This window comes from Lolium perenne, chromosome 3 (assembly GCF_019359855.2).
Source record: "Lolium perenne isolate Kyuss_39 chromosome 3, Kyuss_2.0, whole genome shotgun sequence".
NCBI classification, from domain to species: Eukaryota; Viridiplantae; Streptophyta; class Magnoliopsida; order Poales; family Poaceae; genus Lolium; species Lolium perenne.
In genome coordinates this window covers 81647141-81666845 of record NC_067246.2, presented here as the reverse complement: position 1 = coordinate 81666845, position 19705 = coordinate 81647141, and the positions used below count along the sequence as shown (strand labels likewise).

The following is a 19705-nucleotide window of genomic DNA, read 5'->3' as shown; positions in this document are numbered from 1 at the left end:
TGATCAATTTGTGAATCCATCCACGCCATCTGTCTCCAAAACATTTATGCCCAAGATCATCAAGAATATTGAATGCTCTATATTTAATGTTTTATATTATCAATGGTGTTCTCAAATCTAGTTTTAGGGACATAACTTATTTTTATTTGTGCCAAATATGTATGTATTCAAAGATTCATGCTAGCAATCCTGAATTGTTCTTGTTCCAATTAAAGCATATTGGTTATGGTGCGGACATGCTCAAGTATAACCCTTTGTAGCATGTTAGCCATCAATTGAATTCTCTATCTTAATGATACAGTACATTTTGTTTTGTGGGACTTAATGTCGTATGTGCTTGGTTTAGGATTGCATTTAATTTGCATACAAGGGGATTGTGGGCCACAGGTATGAGTAAGAAAGCAGTAGTAAATAGAAGAGGAGAGAACCACTCTGAGCATCATCATGAGGTTCACACAACCATTTTTTGTTACATTAGATATACTATTTTATGGACCAGCCGATAGATTATTGTTTCTCTATTGATCATCATTTCAATGTGTGCAGTTATAAAAAAAACTACGTGTAATTGTAACTGCACGTTAACGGAATAGGTGGGGCTTCCTAGGCCAATAACAATGGGGGTGCACAACCTTCACTACCTAGGCCAGGGCAGCACTAGGAATCGGAGCCCGATATCTGCTTCCCATCGGACTGCTTGCTCGCCCTACGATTTGGTTAATCTGGAGCGTCTGGGAGGAGCCCTGGTAGTAGTTGGGATTGACACAAATTCTCACGTGTTTCCGTAATTGCTTGTCTGCTTCCCTAAATCACGTCAGTCCTTATAACAATAATTAGGTGAGAATAACTCCTTATGTTGACTCCATTTACCTTCGTTTTGGAGTAGGATACTATTTACGGATTTTAAGGTAAAAAATTAATCTGGCAAAATTAGTGTCTCGAGCTTCCTTAGGAATTAGGGAGGGCAGACTTTGCTTCCATTCAAACTAAACTTGTTTCTACTCTTACTATAACGCGCTGGCAATGCGACTAGAATTTGCTTGCCATGACAGTAATCTTTTCTAGTGTACGTAGTATTTGGTTTTCGTTGAAGCAAATTCATGCTTCCAACTACCGATTTGTTTGCTTCCATGGTGAATTAAGCTTCGATTTAATAGATTTGCATTCATGTAAAATGATTTTTTTCCTTCCAAAACATCCATGGACTATAATATCTTCTAACAAAATACAAACCACTTTGCATAAACAAGAACCATTATCATGGGTACAGAAGCTTCAAAGTAATTAGGGATATGATCCCGAGAAATACAAATAAGCTCATTGGTTGGAAAATGAAATCCCATCCATGCTTCAAAGGAATCGTTAGTTGCTTCCTACTTTTTGAAGGGCCTATGACAATGTAGCTAACAAGTCTCTGTTTCCATCACAGCCTCTGTGACACAACGAAACAACTTTACCGTCGTGTTGTAGCATGCCGATATGCTTCCATCAGCGGCTAAATTTTTTTCCCGTCTAATGCTTCAAACATGCGATGTTTACCAGCATAACCTCAACAAGACAATGACCACAACATGCTCATCGTGGGTGTCATCAATAGGGTCATAGACCATCTCCTTTGCCCCCGAGCAGAACCACAATATGTGCTCTTGGTACTGCAAACAAGCCAAGTGCATACATAAGCACACAAAAACAGCCAAAAAACCTCAAATAGCTTTAAGCAAAACATTATTCCATTTGACGAAATATTAATATTGATCAGAAGCATAGAAGCAAGGTATGCTAAGTGGATGACTGTGGGATAAATGGTGGATGGACGAAGCAAATAATTTGGCAAGTTTGAAGCAATAATGAAGTACGATGGAAGCATTGAATTGCATACACTAGAAAATGTTTTGACAATCCTGCCGTCTCAGTTTTGTCAGTTTTGTTAGGACGCATGAAAGCATAGACTTACTACATACAACAATGGGAGCATGGGCGGAGCCACCACCGGGTCGAGGAGGGTCGGTCGACCCGGCTCAGAAATTAGGGAAAAATAATCGATCCTAAGGAATCTTCAACGGTGTGACGCATTTCGGACGCCTAAAAGTGGTCGTGAGCGTCCGTTTGCGTCGCCTCACGGACATATTTTGTTCGCGCGTCCTGGGTGTGCTCCCATCGAGGCGACCTATTTTTTAAGATTTGCAACATATATAGAAAGCATAGAAACCTAGTACATTCAAACTGTACAAAGTAGTTCTAGAAGCATAGACTACTTGCTGCCTGACGGGCTGGCCCCGTCGTTGCGTCGCTTCCCCGTCTGCTTCTCCGCTGCCTCCCGTGCGGCCGCTAGGGCTTGGTGCGCTGCCGCATCCTCTAGCAGGCACTGCCACAGCCTCGCGTTGGCGGCGTCGTCCTTGAGCGTTTCGAAGGACTCGACTATAGCCCTCTGCTCCGCTGCCTTCTCCTCCGGGGTAGGCGCATCAGGGTCATCGGAAGACCATGATATGTCGGAGTCGGAGTCCTCTGCAGCTACACCGGCCGCCACCCTGCGCTATTCCATCTCAGCGTCGACCGGCGCATGGGCCGCCCGCTCCTCCTCTGCTTCCTTCTCCGCTTCAGCCAGGGCCTCGACGTCCCTGACCAGGTCGAGTAGGTTGTAGGATAACGTTGCATAGAAAACAAAAATTTTCCGGGACTCCGAACAAATATTCGAACTCCATTCCATATTCAAGTACTACCATTTCAACATCCAACTTTAAGTGTGTCACCCTACGGTTCGTGAACTATGCGGACATGGTTGAGTACTCACTCCGACCAATAACCAATAGCGGGATCTGGAGATCCATAATGGCTCCCACATATTCAACGATAACTTTAGTGATCGAATGAACCATTCACATACAATACCAATTCCCTTTGTCATGCGATATTTTACTTGTCCGAGGTTTGATCTTCGGTATCACTCTATACCTTGTTCAACCTCGTCTCCTGACAAGTACTCTTTACTCGTACCGTGGTATGTGGTCTCTTATGAACTCATTCATATGATTGCAAGACATTAGACGACATTCCACCGGGAGGGCCCAGAGTATATCTATCCGTCATCGGGATGGACAAATCCCACTGTTGATCCATATGCCTCAACTTATACTTTCCGGATACTTAATCCCACCTTTATAGCCACCCATTTACGCAGTGGTGTTTGGTGTAATCAAAGTACCTTTCCGGTATAGGTGATTTACATGATCTCATGGTCATAAGGACTAGGTAATTATGTATCGAAAGCTTATAGCAGAAAGCTTATAGCAAATAACTTAATGACGAGATCTTATGCTACGCTTAATTGGGTGTGTCCATTACATCATTCATACAATGACATAACCTTGTTATTAATAACATCCAATGTTCATGATTATGAAACTAATCATCCATTAATCAACAAGCTAGTTTAAGAGGCATACTAGGGACTTCTTATTGTCTACATATCACACATGTACTAATGTTTCGGTTAATACAATTATAGCATGATATATAAACATTTATCATAAACATAAAGATATAAATAATAACCACTTCATTATTGCCTCTAGGGCATATCTCCTTCATAGGTCGGTGCTGTCGTCGCCGTTCCGGTGGCCCGCCGCCTTTCCCCGCCGCCGCCTTCGTCTCCAGTCACCTCCCCCTGCTCAGCGCCTCGGTTCGTCCCCATCTTCGACTCCAATCGCCTGACCTCTGCTCGGCCGGTCGGCCCTGCCCGGCTGCCCCCAGCTCGGCTCGTCCCCGGCTGCCTTCGATGGACGCCGACGAGGAGGCAACTTAATGGTATGATACTATCTTATCAAAATGTAGGTCTTTTTGGTGTTCTAGTTATTTATAGTCATTTTGTTGTTGTACTTGATGAAATATGCAAATTGAATCTGTTTAGACCTCTTTTATTGAATACATTTGCTCTTTTATTGAATACATTTGCTTTTTTCTGTCAAAAAAATTTAGAGCTTGGTTTCGACCCCCCTCAGTTCAATTCCTGGCTCCGCCACTGAATGGGAGCATATAGTTAGGAAGCACTGACGCATATATAGTTATAGATAGCGACGGAGGGAGTCCCACATGTTAAGACGAGGAACAAAAATAAAGATAAATGCATAGCATATTTAATTGGCATGACCTACTTAATATATATGCGTTAATACTATAAATAAAAGCTAATTCCCCAATATGAAGAGGTACCGCAAAACGAAGAAAATAATTCAAACGATCAATGGCATGGATCCTTTACAACAGAAACGAGAAATATAGGATGCATGATTGTTTAAATATGATTATAGGAAGCATACATCAGTACTAAGAAGCCCATGCATGAGATGTAGAAGCGTTCATGCTGTGAAGCAGTAACTTGTCGCGAACCGAACATAGATGAGACATATCGGAAGCATTGATTTTAATTGTAGAAACCTGTGATGTACAGACCAACTTCCAACATGTTAGGGGTTTTGTGGGCTCAATCATCAACTAAAAGTATGCACAAACAAGAAATCAATACTTAATTTGAAAAAAAACGCAAGCTGTAGAAGCATGTTTCCATTGCCAGAAACTTATTTGTATGAAGAAAACAAATATAAGATATATAGGAAGTCAGGAAGCATTGCTGGTGATATCAACTATGAAGCAAACATTTCATGCCATCTCAACAAAAGTCATGCTGAGTGAAAAGCAGATGAATTTGAAACATGAAATTAGCAAGCTTGAGGTTGGGACATGCATCGTTGGCATATGAAGCATGGAAAATATTGGAAGAATGAGACAATGTTTAAATTGGAAACACAAATACATATGAAGCACGGATGCTATGAGTAGACATTTCGTGCTATCTCACATAAACCATTATGCTGGAAGCATATAAATTTAACCTTTTATATCTAGGTCTGGGCACAATAAAATAGACGCAAAAAGGGATGAACTAGAACATAGATTTGAGGAGAAAGCAAAGAGAAGAATCAAATCGGAAGTGCTTACTATTGTAGAACAGCGCAGGCAAAGCAGTTGAGGGAAATAGCCTTCTGATCCCGGCGAAGCAAACACTGAGGTGATGGACACATCGGCCGTCTACTGCGGCGACGACACTCCGAAGCGGGACAGCAGGAGGTGCATCTCCTGGGGTGCTGGAGGAACCACGGCAAGTTGAGGTGCAGGCAGCGCAGGGGAGATGAGCCTGGTGGTGCGCTCTGGTATGCTGGAGCAGGAGATTAATGGCGGCGAGGAGCAGGTCGATCTAGCTAGGGGAGGCGGCATGGACGATTGTAACCGGCCCGGAATAAAATCGGGATAAAGGTTGCGTGGTTAATGGGAGAAACTGTCGTGAAAAGCAAAGCCGATGTAGGGCCGTTCGTTTGAGGCAAGATGGACGGCGTCCGATTGGTCCGACGATTAGCTTCCCATCGGACGACGATATGTAGTATTTACCTATAAATATATTCCGCATAAAATAGTTGTTGACCAGAACATAGTCCCCAGTTAAAATAATTATATGCTTTAATTAGAACATAAAACATTAAATCTGGAGTTTGATCCTTGGTGTGTTGGTGGTAAAACCACCCCTACTAACCATTCCGATGATAGATTGATTCTCTATTATTTTCACATTTCCGATGGATAAAGAATCAACCATTAAGATCGTGGACTGAGAAATAAAAACATCTTGGACGACTTATTATTACATGTTATGTTAGTTTAGATAAAAAAATACTACCGCGTAAACATCATGACTGAAAAAAGTGTGTCGAGTCAAGTAAAACACACCTCGTGTGGTTAGAAATTAATATTCACTACTATTCATTAATTTCCAATTTTGATAACCATGAGAAGGGATAGATCATAGTCCCTTCTATCCACTATTTAAGCTTTTTAGTAGAACTACACAATAAATATAAGCTAATATTTTCCATCTACCTGGTATATCACGACCAAGTGTTCGCCTCTTCGAATGACCACTCTAGTGGCCTTGCAGCGTTCTTATATATTAATGTTGTACTTGTACATTTGAACATTTTATATATTTAAAATGTAGCTATAAGGTTGGATGACTAGGAGGGTTAGTGTAACTCCATCCCACCAGAGTTCAAACTCCTAGTTTAACATTGTATTTTTCTCGTAAAGGCAGAATTCATCATCCCTACGATATCGAGACATGCGTGGTGACTTCATCAATCTCGAAGCCCAACCCGTCGTCTTAGTCTTTCTGATGTGTTAACCGTGCGTGTGTATATTCGTAGGAGCGAGTGTATGCGTGTATATGTAGCAGTTTTGTTTGTATTGTTCCAAACAAAGTGCACTTGTGGGTCCAATATGCGAGTGGAGTTAATAATGTAGTTGGATGTTAGAAATCTTGCTTTGTTCTATGTTGATGTAATGATTTTATGCATTACGATAAATATGTGTAACCAAATATACCTAACGCTTGGTTCATTCTATAGATGCAAGTGGGGCGAGATTAGGGTATCTTTATTCTCTTTTGTGCAGAAATTGAACTGTCGTCCAAATATATCAGTTCATTTTCTAACCAAATAGGGTAGAGGGTCCCTAATCTTGGCCCACTTGCATCTCTAATTCACTTTATCTTTGATTGTGACACACTATGCGCTTTCCTACTCCAATCTCATGTTTAATTTGATTTGAATGAGGAATGCTGGGATGCAACATTGTTGTATTCGCTCCATTCTGGCGCATGACTTCAAGCGACTCTCTACTCAAGTTGGAAGTACTCAGCCGAAACTAACTTATGGGCAATTATATTTGAAATTTTAGATTTCGAAAGGGGCAAGAAAACCTTGGACAGAATGAGTTTTCAAGGATGTGCAATCTACGACGTCAATTTTTTTATCAGACGGCGAAGATTCACACACGCAAATGTCTTCTCCACTCAGGCACAAATGCCCTAAACCCATGGCGTTCCCCGCCTCTCGCCGTCTCTCCGCTGCCGCCGCCGCGCCGAAACTCTCCTCCCTCTTCACGCGCCGAGAAGTTCCTAAGCCAAGCCCTCCGCGGCCTCCGGAGTCCAGCGAAGATCCGCAGCGGCGGAAGCCGAGGCCGAGACCAAGGCAGCCGTGGGGGGAGGATGCGGCGGCTCTACTCCGGCGGCTTCACGAGGGGCGATACCTTCCGGGACCCGACCTCTCAGTGGCGCCGCGCGTAGTGTCCCCCGACGTTGTCAAGGCCGCCGCTGAGCGGTTCGGCAATGATCACCAGGTCGTCGCCAAGTGAGTTCCGCTTCTCGTATTGCTTGTAACCTTAGTGTTCTGCACCGTGCTTGTCAGTTATATTAGATGGAAATGAGATCATGATCATTGATTGTATTAACTATGAAGTGCCCTTGAAAATTTCAGACTCTGAGACTTCATTGGCTCTGTTTCAAGGGTGTCAGTAGTCACTAGCAGTTCATTTTGGTACCTGGGTAGAAATTTTTGAAACAGGGCGCTGTAGTAAGTTTATCCTGAAATGGTATAAATTCACTGATTCCATTGGCTCGGCTGAGTATGTTTTCGGGGAAAATGTCCTGGTGAAGTATCAGTTGCACTGCATAGTTTTACTTGAATTGGAAATGGAATGCTCTGGGGGTTCTACCTATGACTTTTATCTTGTCGATTGCAGTGTCACTTCCATTGTTTCTAACCTTAACTTTGCTGTAGTGTTGTCATGGCAAGGCATCAAGACCTGATTCTAACAATGGATTTGCTTTCTTTTGCTCTTGTAAGATTTAAGTGGATAGCTGTAGATTGTAAACCGGTAGACATCACTTGAGAACAGATCCTTTCAAGTGACTAGATTAATCAGACATAGTGCAGGAACTAAATTCATACTCATGTTGGTTTGAAATACCACCTATATTTCTAGATCTGTAACCCTTTAGATCTGTAACCCTTGCGGTTCGCGTGCTGGAGGAGAAAAGTCATGTTCCTAATTTGTCAAATTGAGTATATTATTCCATTTGTATGATGCAGTCTTAGGCACATTCTTATAGGGATATCAGTTTAAGACCAACTAGTGGATTTACTATTTTCAGAGGATCGGTTATTTTTTGTGAGTCGGAACTGTTTGGGTTCAATTTTCTGTGCTATGGATGCTGGTATGGCAAGGAATTAGCTAGTGATGGTTTGCCTTTCGGTGCATAATACAGTTTTGAAACAACATTGGTCTCATTTTGCACGTTTATACTTTTAGTTTGTATCTCTGAGAATATCATGAAAAAGGCACCATGACACTGGCTATGTTTGAACTGTTCATAATCAGTAAGTCTGCATAGTTCTTTGTGTTTTTGTGTGAACTAAACTGGTAGGTGTCTTGAGAGACTCGTCCAAGTGACTAGATAGTCTAGATTAAGAAAATATAGTACGAGAACCAAATTCATACTCATGTGTTTTTGAAATGCCACTTATGCTAGAGCGTATTATCCTTGCTATCAGTGTGCTGGAGGAAAACAGCCATTTTATTTTCTCAAACTGAGAGCAATTAATCCATTTATGGTCTAACCTTAGGTGCGTTTGTATGGGAGCAGCAAGGATTTTTTTTCCTTCAGTAGGAACTCATTGTATTCATTGACTGTTCTATGGATGCTGCCATGCCAAGTTTAATGATGGTTTGGCCTTTTGGGGGAAATTAAAATATGTTGATCTTATTCCCATGTTTGCTACCTTGTAGTCGTATCTGTGCAAAATGTGAAAAGGCACCATGATACTAGCCAAGTTTGAATTTTCGTAATCAATAAGTCTGCACAGTTCATTATTTTGTGCGAAAGCAATGTGTCGCGAATGGCCCTGGGTCTCACTGGCGTGCCATGAGGTGGTGGGCTGGACAGCCAGGGCTCTAGCCTCACTTCAGATAAATAAATTTGGTCCCTGGTTTCTCTAGGTATGGGTGAGAATGGGTCGACCCGGCTCTGGCCTCGGACCTGGCCCTATGGCCCTAAGGCCAATTTTAGAGGCCAAGGGTCGACCCATTTGACAAAAAGTCTTCGGCCTCGCAGCCCCGTTGGGTATCTCCGGTCGGCCCAGATTTCTAGCTCTAATACACTATGCTTTCTTTTTTCCTGAAAGAAAAATCCACGATGCTTCCAACGTATTGAACCAGCGTTGCAGCCTTTTCTTAATCAGCATATATGCATACGAGCTTCATTCGCACGGGCAAATGACTCAAATTGTTAACGCTTCAGGACAAGTTTTCTCAAGTGCGTGTCGCTACAAAGAAAGCCCACAAGCTGCAGCCTATAAAGACGTACGAAGAGACATTACGAGGCCTGATAGATCGAACACAACTTGAAGGCTATGCTCTCACCTGTACTTGGCATCGGTTCCCTGAAAGGGAGGAACATGATGAGAAAGAGCGGGACTTGCTGACTTCCCAGCACGACGAGCGGGTCGACCTGTGAGACCTTTTGGGTCAAGCAGGGGCGGCTTCGTTAACCCAATTTCTGTTTAAGGCCGACCCGACTGCTCCAACGGCCTTGTTTTTTATGGGTCGGGCCAGTGACCCACTGGGTCAACCCAACCCCATTCCCATCCTGACTCCTAGGACCAACTGAAATGAAAAATGACTACCGAAATTGCATTGTACGTCCAGAATAAACCTAAGAAAACATGATCCCAAGCGGATACTTGGCATGTCCCCCCTCGCCCAGGCCCATCGCAAGGAAAGCAAAAACCTAGATTTGATTTATAGGGTCTTTTCTTTAGCAATCTGTTCTTTGTTAACTGAAGGTACAAGAAATGGTAATAGCATGGCTGCACTACTGCCATCACTTGACTCATGTGTTGTTAAAATTTTGCCTGTCACTACAGATGGTTGTCTGGCAGTGACTTGAAGACGGTTGCATTGTTTGGCTGCCCGTCTGTAGAGCGAAGAACAGTTTTTGCATCAAAAAGATCACGAGCTTTCTTCAACATCCCAGAAGATAAAGTATATTTAACTTTCAAGTAAATAACATTTTTAGAACAACTCTTTTCAACACTTTCTCGAGTTTAACTGTTTTACATGTTGTCCTCTTTCAGACATGCAGCTCTTGCAAGCTAAGAAGTTCATGCCAGTTTGCTAACCAGGAAGTGCCTCGGTATGATAAAGTGATCCTGTCGGATACTATGAGAATTCTTGCCCTGTTTGTACTGGATGCATGTTCTCAGCCACTTCAGGTTACCACTGAAGTAAAAGCTAGTGTTTGCAAACTTCTCAAAGACACCATAAATCTAAGCAGTTAATTGCCTTGAATGGTAATTTGTAATCACTGGAGGTACTATGTATATGTCAGATAGAAGTTAGGTTCATGTTTCCTGATCTCTTTTTTCATTTGAATCTCAACCTGTGACATGATCTCAGGCAATTAATAGAGTGATGCCCACATTTATTTGGAGCAGATAGCTGATGCCATGTTTCATTCAGTCACTACCTGAAAGTTAGACTAGTGCTCATGGAAACTTTCTCCCTGTGTGATTTTAACAATATGTGGTTTGTTGCTCATGTTGAAGCTCGTAATCTTATTAGGGCGGTGTAAATAACAATTGGTTTTTGTTTGGCTGTTATGCTCCAATAAATGCTCGTTCTATCGAAACAGGGAAACAAATTGCGATATCTTGGATTCTGGATTTCACATCTTTCTTGGCATTAAACAGTCGTTTTCATTTGTCATGGGCGCTGTTTAAACAGTGTTATTACTTGAGATGGTTTGCCCTGGTTTATGGGGGACATGACATTGTCAACACACGGCAATTTGGTGGTACAATTTTGCATGTGATGTGGTCAAGCATAATCACTTTGCATAGACATGCCGCATGATACACGAGGCATTTGCCTGGCATTTGACAGGGATTGATATCAAACAAAATTGATTGCACAATTGTTCGTCCCCCTGGTCAACTCTCCACATTTGTCAAGATCCTTTTCTCTTAACCATGTTTATGTCTGGCAATGCTAATACATGCTGACATTCTTGTTTAAGACCTGTTTACATTTCGAGCCCACCGTGCCTGCTCCAGTGTTTCCCTGACCTTTTAGCAATGAAAGCTAAACGATGCCATTTCCTATTTGCTATGCTTACCTATTGTTTTATTCACCTCCTTGCCCTGTTTAACATGACTCCGTGACAGCATTTAGATTCCACATTCACATCACCGACACCTCCAATATGTGTACCTCCAGATTCCCTGTGGTTTACTGGTGTCTACACTGAAGCGATTCAACCTGGCATTCACGAGGAAGCAGGCAAAGGTTCAGAGCTTCACCCAGTCATAATCCAGCATCAGTCTGGCCTGCACGTGATGTTCCTTTTAAAAATAGCTGCAGGCAATTTAGTCTTGAACAAATTTATCCTCCCCTTGTGAGCAGTTGCCATTAAAAATTTGTGACCACGTATGAGCTTAGCCGGCAGTGCGTTTTTAATATCCGAAGCGGTGCCGTTCATGTGCTCGTGAAGCTCCAATTGGCATAGATCTCCTTATCCTCCAGGATCTGGAATTCCTCATGCGCATGCTGCCTTGTTAATGGGAGCCAGTGAAAAGTTGAGCGCCCTTTTCAGGCCGGTGACAGTGCACCGTCACTTTCTTACCTTTCTTCTCGCAGGATGCTTTCCCTCGTTCCCTGCATGTATCCTTAAACATTGCCATGGTGCAAGTAATTGTCTAGCGAAGCTGGAATTGTTCGAAGAGATCGTTTTCAGAGTGATCTGAACGGTTGAACCTGGACCCTTTGGCATCGTGATGCAGGTCGGAGATCGGCTAATCTGGACCTCTGCTGACTGTTGTGGCCTGACCCAACCGCTCCGAACTTTTGAAACGGTCCGCGTGGATAGGGACTTTAGCAACGGGGGACTGACTCATCCATTCATCAAATTTGGGTTGTGGATGCGTTGTGCAGAACAGTGAGCGCATCCATCCCTTGACCACCCGGCCCCTCCCGCTATGGCACAAAAACCACTCTATTCCATCCAAAAACCACCTGCTTAAACAATAACAAAGGCATCATGCTTGACATGATCAATGGCGATGGCCATGTGGGCAATGGCTTGTACACTTAAGATGAGGCTCAACAAGAGGGCTGCTCCATTGACAATGAGCTATTGTTTGGGAAGGATGGCGTCTCCGTGAGTGAGGGCATCACCCAAGCAACACACGCGACACTAGTCGCAACACTTGGTGAGGGCAAGAAGGTGAGCCAAAGTACCGCTTGCTACACCACCGAAGAGGACAAGTTGCTATGCCGTGTTCGGATGGAGATTTCACAAGATCCACTATGTGGTGCCGAGCAAAAGGGTTTTTCATCTTGGCTATTGGTGGGGCAAGTACCTCCATGAGCATAGAAAGTTGCCACCAAACCCCTTCATTAATAATCAAAATAATATATCCCTTTCAAATAAATGAGGCTTCATCCAGCTGAGTGTACCAAGTTCGAAGGTTCGTGGGAGACGGTGATGAGAAGGAAAACAAGTGGGTTCTCGGCTATTGACATGGTATAACCTTTTTTCCTCTCTTGTCAATATACCTTGCAATCTTGCATATATGTGGGCATGTGTCATGGATTGTCGCCCATATATGTAGGTTGTTCATGGTTTGGAAGACTTTAAGAATGTCGATGAAAACAAGGCTTTCACATTAATCCATTGTTGGATATTGATCAAGATACCAAAATGTGGGAAACTACCTAGGCCCTTTGGGAAAAAAATCAAGGAGGTGAATGTTGAGATACATATCCTTGTATATCCGGATGTGTATCTTCTGTAGTTATGTATAGCGATACATATCTTTGTATTGATTATTGGGCCCGCCTCCTTCCTTGTATAGTCGAGGACGTGGCCTATATATGTAACGCCATATGCACCCAATCAATACATTGTGAGTTGCATCCCTCTCTACATGGTATCAGAGCCAAGAGGTCTTGAGTTCAAGACACGGCTGGCGCAATATAAAATAAAAATATTGCAGCCCACTTTCGGTCCACGTTTAGGCCTGAGGGAGCCACACGTGAGGGGGAGTGTTGAAGTATAAATGCATTGCCTAATCTCTTCCATCAGATCGGTCTTTTGGTTGCATTGGTTAGAGCATGCAGTTCTACATGTTGAAATAAATTGCCTACATCTTTCCATCAGCTTGGGCTTTTGGAATAGTTGGCTAGTGCATGCAATTCAATATGATATCAGAGCAGGAGGTCCTAGGATCAAATCATGACCAACGCAAGAATTAAAAGGAATATTGCGGCTCCCCAAAACATGCGTCACAATAAGCCAAAGGGCAAAGACGTAGGGTGAGTGTTGAAATAAATTGCCTACATCTTTCCATCAGCTCGGGCTTTTGGAATAGTTGGCTAGTGCATGCAATTCAATAGACACCTACCGTTCCTAACCTAGCCGCCGCCCCACCCTCCAACCCTAGCGCCGCCGTGTGTACCCCTCCTCACGCCGCACTGCCGCCGCACCTGCAGCCGCCGCCGCGCCTCCCTCCCCAACCCCACGACGTCGCCATCCCCCGCGCGCGCGTCATCATGTCGTCGGTCTCCAACGACAGCAACCCCTTCGCCTACAACCCATGGACGGGGCTCATCCACGCCTACAACATGCCGGTGTCGCGCCCGCCGACTCACCAGGTGCACTTCACCGCGACACCGCCCTACGCCCCGGCCTTCACCGCCACGCCGCCGTCCTACGCCCCGGCCTACCGCGTCGCGCCCGCACCTGGCTCTTACGCCGGTGGCGGCAACTGGTTTATGGACACGGGCGCCTCGTCTCACATGGCCGCTCACCCGGGTAACCTTTCCCATTCCTTTCCCACTTCCACTGAGTCTCGCATCATTGTCGGTAACGGCGCCGGTCTTCCTATTTCTCACATTGGTTCTGCTAATTTTCCATCTACTTCTAAACCACTGTCTCTCAATAATGTCCTTGTGTCTCCCCAGCTTATTCAGAATTTAGTCTCTGTTAAAACTTTTTCTCGTGACAACTCTGTGACTGTTGAATTTGATGCATTTGGTTTTTCTGTTAAGGACGCCCGCACCCGGATGGTCCTCCATCGATGTGAGAGCCCCGGCGATTTGTATCCGGTGATGTCGCCTTCCACCCCCGGCGCCGCACCTCGTGCTCTCTCCGTAGGCGTTGATCTTTGGCATGCTCGTCTTGGACATCCCAGTGCCAACACCCTTCACCAAATAATGAGAGGTTTTTCGTTTTCATCTACTAAACAGTCTTCACATAGTTGTGAAGCGTGTCGTCTTGGTAAACACGTTCGTCTTCATTTTAGTCAGTCTTCCACTGTTGCGTCTTTTCCTTTTGAGTTAATTCATAGTGATGTATGGACCTCTCCAATCCCGAGTAATTCTGGTCTTCTTTATTACCTAGTTATTCTTGATGATTTTTCTCATTTTGTGTGGACGTTTCCCCTCCGTAAAAAGTCCGATGTCGCCACCACTCTCACAGCCTTCTACGCCTATGTTTCCACCCAGTTCGGTCGCCCCATCCACGCCCTACAAACTGACAACGGAAAAGAGTATGACAATGTCGCCGTCCGCACCCTACTCTCCTCTCACGGCACTATTTTCCGTCTAACCTGTCCATACACGTCCCAACAAAACGGCCGCGCCAGCGTATCCTCTGCACCCTCAACGACTGCGTCCGCACACTCCTATTCCACAACCATGTTCCCCTCACCTTTTGGCCTGACGCCTTAGCCACCGCCACCCTCCTTGTCAACCTTTGTCAGTGTCGTCCCCGTTGGAGCTATGCACCTCATCACCTCCTTTACGGTTCCCCTCCATCCTATGACGGTCTTCGGATTTTTGGTTGTCGTTGTTATCCTAGTATCGCCGCCACCACTCCTCATAAACTCGCCGCTCGTTCCGTTCCGTGTGTTTTCCTCGGTTACCCGGCTAACACCAAAGGGTACCGCTGCTATGATCCGGTTTCTCACCGCGTCATCACTTCCCGGCACGTGTACTTTGATGAGCATTGCTTTCCTTTTGCACAGAGACAGGTGGTTGCCACTCCTCCTTCGACTACTGATGGTCCCCGGCGTCGACCCCCTGCAGGTCCGCCGGCTACAGTGCCCTCGAGCTCGGACTCGGGCACTGCCTCGTCGTTCTCCGTCGCGCCCTTGAGCTCTGTCTCGGGCGCTGCCTCGCCACCCTCTGGGTCACCCTCGAGCCATGTCTCGGGTGACCCCACGCTGACACCCGCGCCGACACCTGTGCCGACGCCCGCCTCGACGCCGCCTGCGTTGCCCTCGAGCCTCAGCTCGGGCGCCGCGTCGTCTTCGCCGGGCGACGCCCCTTCTCCGGGTTCATCCGCCTCGACGCCGCTTGCGTCGCCCTCGAGCCTTAGCTCAGGCGCCGCACCGTCCTCTCCGGGCGACGCCTCGCCTTCGGCTCCGCCGCCGGCCACGGGGCCCCTCACGCGCGCCCATGCAGGGATTCACGTCTCGAGCACGCGGTACCCCTCGGACGAGTACGTCTGCACCGCGTCAACTTCCGCGCCTTCAGCATCCACGCCATCGCCCCTGCCCGCCTCTGCCCGGGCTGCTCTCCGCGACCCGCAGTGGCTTGCGGCCATGCAGGACGAGTTCGACGCCTTGCAGCGGAACCAGACATGGACGCTTGTTCCCCGACCCCCTCACGCCAACATCATCACCGGGAAGTGGGTCTTCAAGCACAAGTTCCATCCGGACGGTACTCTCGACCGTCACAAGGCGCGGTGGGTGGTTCGTGGCTTTTGCCAGCGTGCCGGCGTCGACTTCACTGACACCTTCGCCCCGGTTCTCAAGCCCGGGACGATCCGCACCGTCCTTCAGCTCGCGGTCTCCCGTGCGTGGCCCGTGCACCAGATGGACGTCTCCAACGCCTTTCTTCACGGCCATCTCGAGGAGCAGGTCTTCTGCCAGCAGCCCACGGGTTTCATCGACAGCGCCCACCCCGACCATGTGTGCCTGCTCTCGCGCTCGTTATACGGGCTCAAGCAGGCCCCACGCGCCTGGTACCAGCGCATCGCAGCGTTTCTTCACCAACTCGGCTTCCGCTCCACCCGCTCTGATGCCTCGCTGTTTGTGTACAACAATGGTGCCACCACCGCGTACCTGCTGCTCTACGTCGACGACATCATCTTGACGGTCAGCTCCACGGACCTCCTGCGACAAATCACCGAGCGTCTTCACGCTGAGTTTGCCCTTAAGGACTTGGGGCCCCTGCACTACTTCCTCGGCATCGAGGTCGTACGTCGCACCGACGGCTTCTTACTTCATCAGCGCAAGTACGCCCACGAGCTCCTGCACCGCGCCGGTATGCTTAATTGCAAACCCGCGGCCACGCCTGTCGACACGAAGTCCAAGCTCTCCACCACGGATGGTTCGTTGGCCACGGATGCGTCAGTTTATCGCTCCATCATCGGTGCCCTGCAGTACCTCACCTTGACCCGCCCCGAGCTGCAGTATGTTGTCCAGCAGGTGTGCCTTCACATGCATGCTCCGCGGGACCCTCATTGGGCAGCGGTCAAGCGGATCCTCCGCTACATTCGTGGCACCATGGACTTCGGCCTCTCCCTCCACGCCTCCACCGCCATGGACATCGTCGCCTACTCGGACGCCGATTGGGCAGGCTGCCCTGACACGCGTCGCTCCACGTCTGGCTACTGCGTCTACTTCGGGCCTTCGCTCATCTCCTGGTCGTCTAAGCGACAACCCACGGTCTCTCGCTCCAGCACCGAAGCGGAGTACCGGGCTGTTGCTAACGCGGTTGCCGAGGTCTCTTGGCTGCGGCAAGTCCTCGTTGAGCTCTCATGTCCTGTTGCCAAAGCCACCGTGGTCTATTGCGACAATGTCTCCGCCATCTACCTCTCCACCAACCCGGTCCACCATCGCCGCACAAAGCATATTGAGCTGGACATCCACTTTGTTCGGGAACATGTGGCCCGTGGACACATTCGAGTACTTCATGTGCCCACCTCCCAACAATTTGCGGATATCATGACCAAGGGTCTCCCTATGGCATCATTTGAGGAGTTCCGGTCCAGTCTATGCGTTCGACCGGGCGGCAGCTTCGGCTGAGGGGTGTTGAGATACATATCCTTGTATATCCAGATGTGTATCTTCTGTAGTTATGTATAGCGATACATATCTTTGTATTGATTATTGGGCCCGCCTCCTTCCTTGTATAGTCGAGGATGTGGCCTATATATGTAACGCCATATGCACCCAATCAATACATTGTGAGTTGCATCCCTCTCTACATGGTATCAGAGCCAAGAGGTCTTGAGTTCAAGACACGGCTGGCGCAATATAAAATAAAAATATTGCAGCCCACTTTCGGTCCACGTTTAGGCCTGAGGGAGCCACACGTGAGGGGGAGTGTTGAAGTATAAATGCATTGCCTAATCTCTTCCATCAGATCGGTCTTTTGGTTGCATTGGTTAGAGCATGCAGTTCTACATGGTATCAGACACCTACCATTCCTAACCTAGCCGCCGCGCCCCTCTCTCCCCGCGCGCGCCACCCCACCCTCCAACCCTAGCGCCGCCGCCCTTGTGCCGCCACCGCGTGTGCCCCTCCTCACGCCGCGCCGCCGCCGCACCTGCAGCCGCCGCTGCGCCTCCCTCCCCAACCCCGCGCCGTCGCCATCCCCCGCGCGCGCGTCATCATGTCGTCGGTCTCCAACGACAGCAACCCCTTCGCCTACAACCCATGGACGGGGCTCATCCACGCCTACAACATGCCGGTGCCGCGCCCGCCGACTCACCAGGTGCACTTCACCGCGACACCGCCCTACGCCCCGGCCTTCACCGCCACGCCGCCGTCGTACGCCCCGGCCTCCCACGCCGCGCCCGCACCTGGCTCTTACGCCGGTGGCGGCAACTGGTTTATGGACACGGGTGCCTCGTCTCACATGGCCGCTCACCCGGGTAACCTTTCCCATTCCTTTCCCACTTCCACCGAGTCTCGCATCATTGTCGGTAACGGCGCCGGTCTTCCTATTTCTCACATTGGTTTTGCTAATTTTCCATCTACTTCTAAACCACTGTCTCTCAATAATGTCCTTGTGTCTCCCCAGCTTATTCAGAATTTAGTCTCTGTTAAAACTCTTTCTCGTGACAACTCTGTGACTTTTGAATTTGATGCTTTTGGTTTTTCTGTTAAGGACGCCCGCACCCGGATGGTCCTCCGTCGATGTGAGAGCCCCGGCGATTTGTATCCGGTGATGTCGCCTTCCACCCCCGGTGCCGCACCTCGTGCTCTCTCCACAGGCGTTGATCTTTGGCATGCTCGTCTTGGACATCCCAGTGCCAACACGCTTCACCAAATAATGAGGGGTTTTTCGTTTTCATCTACTAAACAGTCTTCATAGTTGTGAAGCGTGTCGTCTTGGTAAACACGTTCGTCTTCCTTTTAGTCAGTCTTCCACTGTTGCGTCTTTTCCTTTTGAGTTAATTCATAGTGATGTATGGACCTCTCCAATCCTGTGTAATTCTGGTCTTCTTTATTACCTAGTTATTCTTGATGATTTTTCTCATTTTGTGTGGACGTTTCCCCTCCGTAAAAAGTCCGATGTCGCCACCACTCTCACAGCCTTCTACGCCTATGTTTCCACCCAGTTCGGTCGCCCCATCCACGCCCTACAAACTGACAACGGAAAAGAGTTTGACAATGTCTCCGTCCGCACCCTGCTCTCCTCTCACGGCACTATTTTCCGTCTAACCTGTCCATACACGTCCCAACAAAACGGCCACGCCGAGCGTATCCTCCGCACCCTCAACGACTGCGTCCGCAAACTCCTATTCCACAACCATGTTCCTCCCACCTTTTGGCCTGACGCCTTAGCCACCGCCACCCTCCTTGTCAACCTTCGTCCGTGTCGTCCCCGTTGGAACTATGCACCACATCACCTCCTTTACGGTTCCCCTCCATCCTACGACGGTCTTCCGATTTTCGGTTGTCGTTGTTATCCTAGTATCGCCGCCACCACTCCTCATAAACTCGCCCCTCGTTCCGTTCCGTGTGTTTTCCTCGGTTACCCGGCTAACACCAAAGGGTACCGCTGCTATGATCCGGTTTCTCACCGCGTCATCACTTCCCGGCACGTGTACTTTGATGAGCATTGATTTCCTTTTGCACAGAGACAGGTGGTTGCCACTCCTCCTTCGACTACTGATGGTCCCCGACGTCGACCCCCTGCAGGTCCGCCGGCTGCAGTGCCCTCGAGCTCGGACTCGGGCACTGCCTCGTCGTTCTCCGCCGCGCCCTTGAGCTCTGTCTCGGGCGCTGCCTCGCCACCCTCTGGGTCACCCTCGAGCCATGTCTCGGGTGACCCCACGCCGACACCCGCGCCGACACCTGCGCCGACGCCCGCCTCGACGCCGCCTGCGTCGCCCTCGAGCCTCGGCTCGGGCGCCGCGCCGTCTTCGCCGGGTGACGCCCTTCGCCGGATTCATCCGCCTCGACGCCGCTTGCGTCGCCCTCGAGCCTCAGCTCAGGCGCCGCACCGTCCTCGCCGGGCGACGCATCGCCTTCGGCTCCGCCGCTGCCTCCTCCGCCGCCGGCCACGGGGCCCCTCACGCGCGCCCGTGCAGGGATTCGCGTCCCGAGCACGTGGTACCCCTCGGACGAGTACGTCTGCACCGCGTCGACTTCCGCGCCTTCAGCATCCACGCCATCGCCCCTGCCCGCCTCTGCCCGGGCTGCTCTCCGCGACCCGCAGTGGTTTGCGGCCATGCAGGACGAGT

General features: G+C 48.2%; 1 protein-coding gene and 1 long non-coding RNA gene across 2 annotated transcripts; one reads left to right on the top strand and one right to left on the bottom strand.

Annotated features, from left to right (window-relative positions):
• Positions 1-1331: 1331 nt before the first annotated feature.
• On the bottom strand, positions 1332-5296 carry LOC127338268 (uncharacterized). Its single transcript, XR_007874263.2, has 3 exons — positions 4996-5296; positions 4317-4434; positions 1332-1652 (listed from the first exon to the last, which is right to left on the bottom strand). It is a non-coding gene; the product is annotated as an uncharacterized lncRNA (long non-coding RNA).
• Positions 5297-6865: 1569 nt separating this feature from the next.
• Positions 6866-10378, top strand: LOC127341786 (uncharacterized). Its single transcript, XM_051367718.1, has 3 exons — positions 6866-7235; positions 9810-9927; positions 10020-10378. Exons 1-3 carry the CDS (start codon positions 6886-6888, stop codon positions 10221-10223), a joined length of 672 nt encoding a protein of 223 aa, XP_051223678.1. The 5' UTR covers positions 6866-6885; the 3' UTR covers positions 10224-10378.
• The last annotated feature ends 9327 nt before the right edge of the window (positions 10379-19705 follow it).

What these genes read in the sequence shown, in the direction of transcription:
- LOC127341786 (XM_051367718.1), top strand. Translation starts at nt 6,886, where the DNA reads ATGTCTTCTCCACTCAGGCACAAATGCCCTAAACCCATGGCGTTCCCC. An exon ending in GATCACCAGGTCGTCGCCAA is followed by an intron (nt 7,236 to 9,809) that starts GTGAGTTCCGCT and finishes CTGTCACTACAG; the next exon opens with ATGGTTGTCTGGCAGTGACT. An exon ending in TCAACATCCCAGAAGATAAA is followed by an intron (nt 9,928 to 10,019) that starts GTATATTTAACT and finishes GTCCTCTTTCAG; the next exon opens with ACATGCAGCTCTTGCAAGCT.